The 13,563-nt window shown below is 34.7% G+C and overlaps 2 protein-coding genes across 3 annotated transcripts; one reads left to right on the forward strand and one right to left on the reverse strand.

The window, feature by feature from the left end:
- Window positions 1–3,380: 3,380 nt before the first annotated feature.
- LOC132033777 (2,3-bisphosphoglycerate-dependent phosphoglycerate mutase 1) lies at window positions 3,381–7,087 on the forward strand. Its single transcript, XM_059423854.1, has 9 exons — window positions 3,381–3,607; window positions 4,601–4,872; window positions 5,003–5,226; window positions 5,418–5,536; window positions 5,628–5,784; window positions 5,871–5,972; window positions 6,070–6,189; window positions 6,665–6,718; window positions 6,796–7,087. Exons 2-8 carry the CDS (start codon window positions 4,602–4,604, stop codon window positions 6,707–6,709), a joined length of 1,038 nt encoding a protein of 345 aa, XP_059279837.1. The 5' UTR covers window positions 3,381–3,607; window position 4,601; the 3' UTR covers window positions 6,710–6,718; window positions 6,796–7,087.
- Window positions 7,088–8,978: 1,891 nt separating this feature from the next.
- On the reverse strand, window positions 8,979–12,887 carry LOC132033778 (uncharacterized). Of its 2 annotated transcripts, none has more exons than XM_059423855.1 (5): window positions 11,921–12,887; window positions 11,669–11,848; window positions 11,086–11,184; window positions 10,250–10,492; window positions 8,979–9,593 (listed from the first exon to the last, which is right to left on the reverse strand). In XM_059423855.1, the coding sequence occupies exons 1-5, from the start codon at window positions 11,993–11,995 to the stop codon at window positions 9,168–9,170; spliced, it is 1,023 nt and encodes a 340-aa protein (XP_059279838.1). In that variant the 5' UTR covers window positions 11,996–12,887; the 3' UTR covers window positions 8,979–9,167. The 2 variants fall into 2 exon arrangements, with proteins under 2 accessions (XP_059279838.1, XP_059279839.1); XM_059423856.1 differs by having other exon boundaries at window positions 11,669–11,845; window positions 11,921–12,885.
- Window positions 12,888–13,563: the final 676 nt, after the last annotated feature.

A 13,563-nucleotide genomic window follows, 5' to 3' on the forward strand; every position in this document is an offset into this window, starting at 1 on the left:
TCAGAATACAATTTCCTTTCCTTGAGCAAGCAGCTTGAATTTTACAGAGAATACCATAAGAAGTTGATATTGATTGCAGGGAAAGTAAATGCCAAATCTATTATCAACGTTTCAATCACTTTGTTAATGCAGGAAGTAGTGACTTTTTTCAAAATTACTAGATTAATACTTTGCTCTACAAAATTTACACTACCGATTTTATGATTCGTTGTCGTTCTCAGACATCTTCATCAAGTCCATTACTAAATTCATTGGATAGCGGGTCAGGTTAGTAGGGCGGATCACTAAATGGTAAAAATGAGTGAGTTTATATTAAATAAGAATTTAACTTTTTTAAAAATGTCACGTCAACAAAAGTTGACTAAAATGAGTTAAATGACTTTTGTGTTTCAAAGATGAAAGTTAAGTGACTTTCTAGATACAACACAAAGTTAAGTGACTTTGTGTTACAAAGATGGAAGTTGAGTGACTTTTCAGTTACAAAATAAAATTAAGCGACTTTTGTGTTACAATAAGGATAGTTAAATGAACTTTTGAGAAATCAAACTCGGAGATTATATGCATGGCAATAGGCAACCACATACTATGGTTATATAGTCATGTCATGACTTCTTGTGTCTCCCATATTAGCTCATAAATCTAATCTATATTAAAGTATGATATGTTTCTTTAATATCTTCCTTTTTATACAAAGTGTGAAATGATCTTACACCATTACTTTATTATTTCAAAGAAAAGAGAGAATGAAATAGCTAGGCTCTAGGAAAAACTTATACAAAGTTTTATAGGAGTAAAAGTCCTCCTTTCTTTTGTTTTTAATACAAAAAAAGTCAGCTGGTTTCTCACTAGATTAGAAAAACAAACAGAATTTACTAAAGCTAATAAAATTAAAAGTTTAGGAGACATAATCCTGCAAGTGTCACGGAAAACAGCTTATCACATATTTAAATCATTCCATTGGAGTCCAACAATAAGTGGCCAATTTACTTTGCTTTTTTACAATTAGGCATTAGGTCGACAGGGAAATTAGGAACGGTAACTTTAAATTGCAAAAGCATATTCCTGGGAGCTCCGAATCTTTCTTTCGCCTCACCAACTTATTAGGTTTGACCATAATCTGAGTTGCCATAAATAATGCTCAAGAAAACCGAGACATTGAAAAGGAAAGGACGGGAGGAGGACAACAATCCAGGTGTTTACATCAACCAAATAGATGCATGATATGTGTTTAACACAACGCACTCTACCTTTAACCACGGTTAATTAATGCATTTTCTTACAACATTAAATTACCTAACCATAGAGTAAGTTTTTTTTTTATTAAAAAAAAACATAGTAAATTGAGTTAGTTTGGTGTCAACACGTGGTGCGCGTTGGAAAGAAAGAAAAAGAAGCTTTCGAAACTAAAATATTTGTAGTATTAAATATGTCATAACATTTGTATGGTCATATAGGGGCGGATTTTGGGGGGTGGGAGGGTATTCACCTAAACACCTTGGCAAAAAATTACACCGTATATATAGAGTAGATATTTTGTGTTTGTGTACATAGATAAGTTTTGAATACCCTAAGCAAATTGACATACGTTAAAAGAAAGTTCGTCTTCACGTCCGACTACATATTTTTTTATGTTTAGCTTTTGATGTATATTTGGAACCCCCGAGTGAAATTCAGAATCAATCACTGTGGTCATAAGAAATTGTTATTAATAATATAATGAAAAAATGTAAGTGAAATTATTATTTTTAACTTTAGAAAATTGCCATCATTTTTTAAACTATGTAAAGAATGCATTCCTTCTCCTGTTGGTTAGGTGGGTGGATTCAGCAGACATAGATCATTGAACATCCAAAGCACGTGACATAAAGGGAGGCACGTGCAGGGGTTATGTGGAGTTAGGTGATGCTTATGGACAATTTTGAAGAGCTGCATTAGTTTGGTGTTGTATTAAAGTCGTTGTATTGTTGAGAGTTGAAAGGGTTAGGTCCCTATGAATCTTCCAAAGGGTTGTCTATAAACGACCATTATTGATTTTGACTTCAACGTTTCAGACTTCAAAATTTAAAGAATGTGATTAACTAAATATACTACACTTGTTAATAACTTATAATTTAATATTCTCCATAACACCTCAAGAACATATTGAGCATAAGCACTTCAGCTATAATAAAAATAAAAAATCACCTTGAATAATTCAAATGAAAGGGAAAACTCAATCTTATTCTTGTAATTTTGTGGTGGAAATAAAATTCATGTTCAAACGTCAAATTTGAATTTATGAATGATGACTACCTTTATATCTTGTACAATTAGATTAATTAACTCTAGAGTTTCATTCTTACTTTCATTCACCATTCATGTATCCACTCTCATAAAAATTCAGAGGAAAAAATTGAACAGTAAGTCCCTATTGACGAAATTAATTGACAACTATTAAAGCTAAGTAGAGATTTCTCTCTAATTGTGAGAATGTCTTCCGTAAGAATGTCCATACTCAGTCGAGACAAAAATATTAGGTAATTCCTTCTTATTAATTTATTCATGTCTTAATGAATAGAGAATTAATATCTGTATTGATAAAAAATAACTGAAATCCCATAAAATTTAAAAGGGAAACTTAGGTGAATGTTACCCTTCGGCCAACTAGTTTACCGAGATGACCAAAATATATAGTACCTATACACTTTGACTGTATATATGTATATTTATTTAAAAGTATACACTATTTATACACTTTGGATGCTTTGGAGCAACATTAAGTTGTTTTCGTGTGACCTGTAGGTCATGTGTTCGAGTTGTGGAAACAACCACTAATGCATTTCTGCTAAACGTTGCATTAGGGTGATGTCTGCATCACACCCTTTTGGTTGTGCCCCTTCTCCGGGATGCTTTGTGCACCAGACAATCATTATCCACTATTTAAATATTGTATACATATTTTATAAACTAGATAGTATTTGACTGTAATTTTTCCAAATTAATTCAGGTGCATCCGAGTTGACTCATACACCATAAGTATTATCGAGAAAAAGAAAACGTTATTCATACTTTGGAAAGTGAAAAATAAAGGAGAGGAAGAAAAATGGGAAAAGAGTAAAGATGGTCAAAATGAGAACAGGAAAAATAGAAATTGAATAAAAATACACCATGTCACACATAGAGCCACACCTACCAAAGCACATAGAGACACACTATATTATATTGTCGTATACTCTGCCTTCTCCTTAACACCTAATTGCCAACTGCCTTTCTGAGGGAAAATTCTTTGGCTTTTCTTTGTTCCGTTTTCAAGAAAACGATTTCTCCTAAGCATCCCTTTTCCTCCTAAGAATCTTGATTTATCAGTGCACAGGAGTATCATTTTATGCATGAAATGTGAAGCAACTTAGGTCTATTTTAAAGGGGTTTGCATAGTTTTTTTTTTTCCATTTTCTTCTCCGCCAACTTTTCTTGATATAAACTCAACACCCTTTTGCCCATTTAACAAGACCAAAAGAAAGAAAAGAAATAGTGGGGAAAACAAGATTAATTTTCCACTTTCCGTTACTTTGGTTTCTTCAACAACTTACAAGCATTTCCTTGCATCGTTTTGGCCTTATAAATAAGGGTAAGATCTCTTATTAATTCTTTGTATTCTACATTTTATGGTGTTGATCTTTGTGTTCTTAACTAGGTTTTCTTTTTCTTGTTTATGTGAGTGCTTTTCAAAAAAAAAATTATGGGTTCCATGTTTTCGATATGTTCTATGTAGAAGTGTTGATGTGGGATTTTTATGTGTTTTCTACTTTTATGTGTTGATATAATGTATATATGATTAATATGGGCCAACCCCACTTTGTTTAAGCGATGTTACATCTTGTTTATTCAGTAGGTAGTTCTTAATATTGAATTAGATCTATCTTGATTGCTAATTTTATTGTGTAATGCTTAGTTATTCAAATTGATGGGATTTTGCTCTATGGTTTTCTGCTTTTGTGTTTTCTCTCTCTATGTGCTCTTTTCCTCTGTAGATATGTGATATTTTTCAAATGTCTCTGTGTATAGCATATTCATTTTCATCTTGATGGTGGAAACAATATATCTCTGATAAGGAGGGTAACATTTTTGGTTAACTCTTTAACCTCTTTCTTATAAGTTGATGGTTATGACCTATGAAATGCTCATAATTTTTTACCATAACGCTCAGTCTTAGTAGGCATTTGGATATGAATCAAGTGATATTTGAAAATTAGTAGAATTTGAAGTAAAGTTGAAAAAGATTATTTGGAAGTTGAAGTTGTGTTTGGGAAGGCATTTCACTTGAAAAGTTATTGAAAGTTTATGCGGGAAGTTTTTTAAGACATTTTTTCAAGTTTGGAGTGAAAAATCAACACGATGTATAACCAAACAGGTTTCTGAAAGAAAAAAAAACTTGTAAAAAGGCAAAAAAAGCTTATATCCAAACGGGCCCTTAGTTCCTCTGTTCTTTTGTTTTCCTGTGCAACTGTGTTGTACTTTCTTGCTGCACCTTGACTAGTTGATATGCTGCTGCTTTTGATTGGATGCGGAAATTTTTTACCGCATGAACTTTCATTGACAATTGTGGTTTCTCTGATCACAGTATGGCTGCAATAACACTTTACCAAACAGTTGGACCTCTTCAGTCTTGTAGAAATAATGGTAACTCTGGATTGTGTCCTGATTATGGGCATGTTTCCTTAAGATCGGTATCCAAGGGTTTCAAGGTTGATGTTGGATTGTTGAGAGGAGGAAGTTATTGTTCTAAAAAGAGAAGTACTTGTGTAATTCAAGCCTCTTCTTCTCAGGCTGCGGTTTTTGATGCAGCTTCAGCACCATCAAGTACCAACTCCAGTGACTCCAAGAAAAAAACAAGTATGACAGTCCCTCTCTTGAACTTCTATTTTCAAAATCATAAGCATAACATAAGAATAATTTTATTACTGTTTTAAGCTTCTAATGCAACACCACTTATAATTATCATCTTCCATTTTTTTCCCTTCAGGTGAAGCTGCTTTGATCCTGATTAGACACGGCGAGTCTATGTGGAATGAGAAAAACTTGTTCACTGGTTGTGTAGATGTGCCTTTAACTACAAAGGGTGTGGAAGAGGCCATTGAAGCTGGGAAACGAATTAGCAATATACCTGTTGACATGATCTATACTTCTGCTTTGATTCGTGCTCAAATGACTGCCATGCTTGCCATGACCCAGCACCGGCGCAAGAAGGTACTTTTATGGTTAAAAGCTTGTAACTTTTGGATTTTCCTTACATTCATTCCACAATGATAAGATGTGTTTGGGAAAAACTGTATCACAACAGAAGATATTAGAGATATTATGGACCTATGTGAAGTGTTTGAGGCTTCTGTATTGGTACCCTAAAATATGTATCATTGCCACTGTCATGTCAATTTTAGGTGCCAACTATCATTCATGAAGAGAGCGAGCAAGCAAATGCTTGGAGTCAGATTTTTAGTGAAGCAACCAACAAGCAATGTATACCAGTTGTAACAGCTTGGCAACTAAACGAGAGAATGTAAAATATCTTCTCCTTCTAAGGTTATTCTTCCCTATATCTTATTATATCATTTGATGGTTCTGATGCGTATGGCTGTGCAATGTTGTAGGTATGGGGAATTACAGGGTCTTAATAAGCAGGAAACAGCTGACAGATATGGAAAGGAGCAGGTTCATGAGTGGCGTCGCAGCTATGATATTCCTCCTCCAAATGGAGAAAGTTTGGAAATGTGTGCAGAGAGAGCTGTTGCCTACTTTAAGGAGCACGTAAGCAGAAGCATATTTCCGTTCCAGCATATTACCAACCCTATTTTAGGTTGGTATGAAATGATGTTGTTGCTGTAATGTTGCAGATTGAACCCCAACTGGCAGGTGGACAAAATATAATGATCGCTGCCCATGGGAACTCGTTGAGGTCCATCATTATGTATCTCGACAAGCTAACATCCCAAGAGGTAGAATTTCAAACTTATTGGAATCGCTTGCATTTTTTGTCTGGTCCTACTAAGAAACATTACAAATTGAAAATCTTTTTTTTAATTTTTTTTTTAGGTTATAAGTTTGGAACTTTCTACTGGAATCCCCATGCTTTACATTTTCAAAGAGGGAAGGTTTATTCGTAGAGGAAGTCCTCCAGCACCGACAGAGGCAGGGGTCTATGCTTATACCAAGGTATGTAACTTCTAAAACTGCTCAACTGGTTAATTCGCTTAAAGGTAACAAATGAGAAAATAGCTTAGAACATGCAAAGGTTATGATTGGGCATAACAATAGGGTTACAGCACAAAGTTAAACTTCAAACAGTTTGCTAAACAAGTACGAAGTTATGTAATCAGATATTTAAGATTCGGAAAATTAGGTTGTTGCTACCTTTAACAAAGGCCAAACAAATGGTGCTTTGCTTTTATACTTTGGAGTTTCATTTGATTTAAGTTCTCTAGGTAAGAATTCTCAGGTTTTCACCTCTCAAACATTAATTGAGATATTCTTCAGCTAGTACAGACGAAACAAGTCAAAAGTAACATAGTAAAAAGCAGAGCAAGTAGTGTTTATGTTTCTTTAAAATCCTGCATTTTACCGTTTAGCCGATAATAGCTATTGATTATCTTTGTATGACCAAGTACCCCTTTATATTTCATAATCACAGACCTTGGCTCAGTACAGACAAAAGCTAGATGATGCGTTTCAGTAATGTGACAAGGTATGGCCATTTACTGGTGTTCTATTCTTTGAAACACCTGATATGATTCTTGAGTCTAATTATTTCATGTTTTGCAGGGGCTTGCTTTCAGTTGAAGTAGATGTGATATGCCTCTTGGAGACTAGTTTCTCTTGCAAATGGAGTAATTTGTAATTCTTTTTTTACTTTCAATGTAGTCTTCGTTTAGGTCAAACAACTCGGCCACTTTTGTCATAAACATTGTTCTGTATGTGTTGATGCTGTGAATTGTAATGTAGAATATGTGTTGTTTGATCAGTATTGAGTAGACAGAAATAAGACAATGAGCTACTAGTGTTTTTGTTCATCTATACAGCCTATAAATATACATGGGGGTTCCTTTTACAGCTAGCTATGTGGATCCATTTGCTTTGTGCATTTTTTTTTTTCTGGTTATTGATCAAATAATTGCCATATGGGAAAATAAATTATAGAAAATTCGGAGCTAGGGAAAGTTGACTTTTTCCAGGCTCAGCTCATGTTCACTTGATTATGAGGAAGCACAAGATTCTGTGCAGCCTATTCTTTGAACCATTATATAGCAATTATTCCCCACTCTGCAACGCGCACAAATTGTCTCTTGCACTTATTGTACCTACACACGCCCAAGGCTAGTACATTTACTCAGGCTACTTATTGAAATGCAAAATCATGCTGTGGCTTTAACTGAGTTCATCAATATCTTAGACTTCTTTTTGATACTCCATCTCTCAGTGCATGCAACAATTTGAAATTTTTGGATCGTTCGAAAATATTTGATGTCATTCTATTCTCATACAACTCTTCCAACTTTCAGAATTTAATTTCATTGAGCTATTCGTATTGCCAAAGTAATATTCCAACTTTTACTTCAATCTTTTCTTCCCCTATCAACTAGTATACACATTAGTAATATTCTGCTCACAAAGCGGAATGGAACTAGTATATTCATCTTTAGAAATTTGAATATTATTAATGATTGAACGAGTAATCTATCTTTCCATAAAAGCAATTTGATGACTAACGATAGGTCAGGTATGCAGTGTTATATATATATATATGCTCGCACAGATATAATGGTAAATGAACTACCAGTTTGCAAAAGGGACACCTATTTTCTATCAAGAAAATAAATTTAATCTGGTGAGGACTTATAGTTATTAAGCTGATGAGCTTATAGGTCTGATCATAGAGGTAGGTAGCTATTTTGTTTTTCAAGTACTGAGGGCTAGGGCTAAAGCTACTTTCTCCATATTTGCTTGTGAAAATAGTAAGTCTGCTCCGGTAGGTGTTGGAAATTGGTACTCCCTCCGGCCTCGGGTTTAAAATAAGTGTTCACTTAGTATTTGTCACACCCCTTAAAAAAACACTAACTCCTAGAGAAAAAACAATGTATTTTGACTAAACTCCCCTTGATTAGTAATACTCTTATTACTTATTTATCCCCTTGAGTAAGAGCCCGTTTGGATTGGCTTATAAGTTGTTTGAAAAGCACTTATAATTTTTATTTTTTTGAGTGTTTGGTTACCAAATTTAAAATAATTTTGTGCTTAAAATAAGCCAAAAAAAATAATTGAGCCCGTTTGGCTTAGCTTATCTAAAGCAGCTTATAAACTGAAAACAACTCATAAGCCAAAAAAAATAAGTTGTGCTAACCCAACTTATATTTTTTTTTTTTTTGACTTATAAGCTGCTTTTTTTAAGCCCATCCAAACGGGCTCTAAATAGGGGCAAATCTAAAAAAATAAAATTAATTTCTTCTTGATTATATAAGTGGACACTTATTTTAAACCAAAATAAAAAGTTTAAGTGGATACTTATTTTGGATTGGAGGAGTATCAGGTTTCAGGATTCCCCAGGTTCCATACTTCTTTTTGACCACCAAGCTAAAAAACACACCTAAAATATCACCTTTTTTTGAGTTCCTTACCTAAACTATCAAGTGCGAGAGTTTACTACCTAAACTATCACCAACTAGTTTGCAAAACACACCTCAGCTATTCGTTGTTCACTTTTCCTATCTAACTATTACCAACTAGTTTGCAAAACACACCTCAACAATCAGTTATTCACTTTTAATGAGGTGTGTTTTGCAAACTAGTTGGTGATAGTTTAGGTAGGAAAAGTGAACAACTTATAGTTGAAGTGTGTTTTACAAAATAGTTTAGGTAGAAAACTCTCGCACGTGATAGTTCAGGTAGGAACTCAAAAAAAGTGATACTTGAAGTGTGTTTTTGACCCTCAACTCTTCTGAATAAGCATATGCAAAACAACCAAAAGAACTACTAGTATAAAGAGGCAGAACATTCATTTATAACATATCATTCAGTACATGACCTAGATTAAATGTTTTATGTTGATAACTTCAGATTTGCCCATGTTGTGAGCATTTAGTCAGCAAAAATTGGAGCAATAAAAAAGAGTAAAAACTACGAACTTGAAGAGATTGCTCTCAGTTACACTGCTTTAATCTGTCAGCTTTCTCATTTGTACTGTCAATCCCGGGCAAAGTTTCTTCAGTTGGTGATTCCTCTTCATCAACATCCAGAGAAGAATGTTTCTCTGCTTTCTCATCTAAGGCATCAGATTCAGAATCAGAATTAGTTGGCTCTAAAGAGGGGTCAGCTATCACAGTTGGTTGTGCAGTTGATGCAGAATTATTGTCTTTCGTCCAGAAAGAAGATAACTTTTTATCATCTTCTCTCATCCTCTCAGCATATTTATTGACGTCAAAATCGGCCTGATCATCTCCGCCAAATGTAGACTCTATCAGACTCATGTCAAACAGTTCTTCCATCATTTTTTGGCTGTTGGGGTCATCTGAGTACACAAATTTGACTTTGCTGGCGGTCTTTGGGTCCAAAAAAGGCTTTGCTACCTGCATCATTTGGATAAATAAAAGAATCGGTTACAAGTAAGGGGATGTGTCATCTTAATATTTCAGAAAACTGATTCCAAAGAGAATCACTTGGAATCAAGCAAAAGTAAATTTATGTAATGCAACAACTTGGAATGCTTAAAATTATACATGCACATATTTTCGCTCTAATTGTCACAATAACCCAACCAAATTTTGGAGGAGGATAAGTAGTTGATCCTTTTTATCTTTTTCCGATTTTTTTTCTTGATCAAGTAAAAGTAGCTTTCATCAGAGCCCTGATTCAATTCTCACGCGCCTTTCTCTCCTCACGTATGTTTTAATTTTTATAGCTCTCTTTGTTTCAATGTCTGTTCAGATTTCAGAAAAATACAAGTCCATGATCATCTAATTGACAACACCGTCCTATTTTCTTCTTTCTCTATTCCATGCTTTAGGATACATGAATTAAGTATTCCTACTGCAGTCTGCAGACACTATCCCTCAAAGTTTCAGCGATATCTGCCCTTTCAGTCAATATTAACATTGGAGGTCACAGTCAATATCAATGCTTATAATTAATGTACATTCCGTACACATTAGAAAAAGTAGAAGCCTGTTTCAAAACATTCACAAAATTAACAACTGCAACTTAAACAAGTTTGAGGCCAAATTACCTTCCAAAATGGTTCGAATATTTTGGGTGCATCATATAAAATAGCTATCCCCAGCCTTTCAGGATAATGGTCTTGCAAAACATGAGCTGTTTCTTTTGTCACCTTGATTGATATATTTGACAAATTGAATCCATGAAAATCAATCAACCAGACCATCTGTTCCTGGTCTTCTGGGAGATTTACAACAGCGTTTTCCATGCAATACACTAAATACTTGATTTGTCCTTTAACAGACTTGGTGTTCTGCAAGGAGAAATCCAAAATGTTTTTATCAAGCTTGTATTAGTTCCTTGTGGACAAACATTAATCGGTATAACTTATTAATTGCAGTTTTAGAAACATACCCTATTTTTTAGCTGCTGATTAACCAGAATAATCAATTTGAATCAGTTCATGAAATAAAGGTAGTATAAAGAACACAAAAAAATTGATATAGACATTGTAGCTTCGAGCCGTGGAAACAGCCTCTTGCATAAATGCAAGGTAAGGCTTTGACACTTGGTCCGGCCCTATATAAGCGGGAGCTTAGTGCATTGTTGCTTTGAGGCCTATATTACATAGATCCTTTATTTGCGTTGACATATCCGTGTTAAAGAAGTGTGACATGTTTATGACTACATCATCCGCCGATATAAAATACTCACACACACACGTATCAAGTATGTATCAACAAGTAAATGACTTCACGTACTTAACTGAGTTTAAATGGTTTTAAAATGTTCATTTTCCTTGCAATTATTTTCCCGATAACCAATTGGATAAGAAATTCAAAGGCGATATGATTGTAACACACAAGTATTTTACCCAAGAAAGAAAAAAGAAAAACTGAAACCTACTTGGCATCGAGGTCTCATGACAAGCACTGGCCTCCCATGCTTGTCTGTATAGTTTGACCTATAAATTTTGCCTGTTTCTGCTTCACTAGCCACATCATCCTGTATCAAAGAAAGAATTATCAAAAGAATTAAAAAATAGCAAGAAACAACAGAAGATGCTATTATCAACATGATCAGCACGGATACTACTATCAACTATGTTGCCCGGGCTCTTCATAAATGTCGAGGGGTGCATGTCGGATCCTCCAAAATTATGTATGTTTGGAGGATCCAACACAGGTTCGGCAGCATTTTTCAGATTCCTAGCAACATAGACTATCAGGTTCCAAGGTTGCAGATATGGACTGAGTTAATGCAAAAAACAACCTATGGAAAAAAACACCAATAATTATGAAGCAAATCATGCCAAAGGTCTAACCATTGAGGAGGCACAAATAAACAGAAGAGGATAAGAAAAGAAAAGAAAGACCCAAAAAAATGCAGGTTCCAGAAAGTTCATCAAGAAATAAGTGCCAAAGAAGCATCTAGGCACTTTTGAAGATGGAAAAAAAGAAAATGACGAAGAGGGAGACTGTAACAGTACCCAGCGAATTTCTTCAGGCTTGTAATCCAATCTCCACTTCAGGGTTGCTTTAAGCATCTTAGCTGCCTTCTTTACATTCCAGCTTCGAGCTGCTAAATATCTTGAAATGGATGCATCAGAACAATAAAGGGCCAACTTACCTGAAAGCGGCCCAATCAACTTTCTCATCTCATCAATCTGCTAGAAACAAAGTCCTGCTTATTAGCACAACCCAGCTTAAAACCATGAGAGAAGCTTTAAAAGATAAGATACCTTGTTCTGTTCTTCTTCCGGTCTCAAAGAATTCTCAAAGCCATTTGAAGTAGATTTTGTTGGAGCATTACTCATAGTTTCAGGGAACTTTACTTTGTGTAATCAGTTAAACTATTCAACCACTGCAAACTGTTATGAAAATGACTACAAAGTAAATTTCTGTATGTAATAGTGCAACTATAGGAAGAACACAGCTACAACTCAAGAGCCATACAAAAATACCTCCTAAATGTAGCAGAAAACAATTGAACTTTTTCATTGGCATATAAAATCTTTTTAATAACAAAAAGTGAAAAATAAATTTAAAACCCATATGATTTATTTATTCAGGCAGCCCTTTGTTGTCAAGGACATAAAGGAGAACAGAACCATTTCCCTATTAGACTGAACTTTTGCGAGATGTGAATATGAGACAAGCACCTCCCACAATTAGCAACTATTTGAGCTTGCAAAATCTGAACATACAGAAACCTTGAACTTATAACCATTTCAGAAATGATATGACTTGCACGAAGCTTAAATCACATGTACGAAACATAATTAGCTTCGGTTTTTCCATTTATAATGCTAACAAGAAACTTGCTGCTTCCAACTTGGGGAAACAGGATAATCAATCTAGCACTATATAGTAGATGAGAGATCCTAATCAGCCTTCACTGGTTCGTGGCACTCATGCAGTGAAAGGAATAGTCGTCTAGCAATGACCACAATTTCTGGTATCCTCATTATCATCTTTGACTAGGTAATTCGTGTATCTGTTAATACTAGCCTTTGCATGCTTTCATTTGTTAACTGCCATTGAACTAACATCGGAATTTGAATATTTGGAATATTTAGTCCTTAAACTAGCAAGCCATGTTAAAAAGCATCATAAAGCCTCATTTTGTAAGTTCATCATAACATCTATGTATAGAACATTAAAGGATTCTAGTTCCTCTACCTGCACATTAGAACTTCAGAGTGGAATACCAGCAGTTTGCACTAAGATCCAAAGTCAGCTGATGACATTCTAACTAGAAGATGATAACAGAACATTCTCTTTACCACTCTCTTGCTTGATCAAAACTTTATACCAGACACCACCACCACAAGTTTAGCACTAAAACCCTTTTCAATTGCCAAATATATCATGAAACCATTTAGGCATCGGATGCCATGTCATAACCAGAAATTTGACAGATAAAAACTCTACGGAGCAATATGTTAGTTACAAAATTCTTCAAATTAATGTACCAAACTGAAGATCTACAAGTCAAGATTCAAACAAAGAGAAGCTTTGAGGAAGCAAAATACAAAATGTGTTAATGCCTAATATGATTTTCTTGTTAGCATTCACTAGACGGGGCAACAGGCAAATGTAGCAACGGAAGTATTGCCAATTGCCGCCAAATTCTTAAAGAACAAATTGCCTAAGGAACAACAGAAACCTAGAGATTAATGGTTTGGCAGCAAAAGATCAGAAACACCATTTAAATCACTCAAGCTCTTCTTCATTTCTACTGTTAACGATGAATTTGTTATTGATGAAATGATAGTCATCATCCATTAAATCAGTTTGCTCAAACATGAGAAGCAACTCTGGCAGAAGCTCCCATGTCCGGAGGACGTATTCAAAGTGCATATCCTCATCCCAGTGGTCCTTA

This window comes from Lycium ferocissimum, chromosome 10 (genome assembly GCF_029784015.1).
Source record: "Lycium ferocissimum isolate CSIRO_LF1 chromosome 10, AGI_CSIRO_Lferr_CH_V1, whole genome shotgun sequence".
Lineage (NCBI taxonomy): Eukaryota > Viridiplantae > Streptophyta > Magnoliopsida > Solanales > Solanaceae > Lycium > Lycium ferocissimum.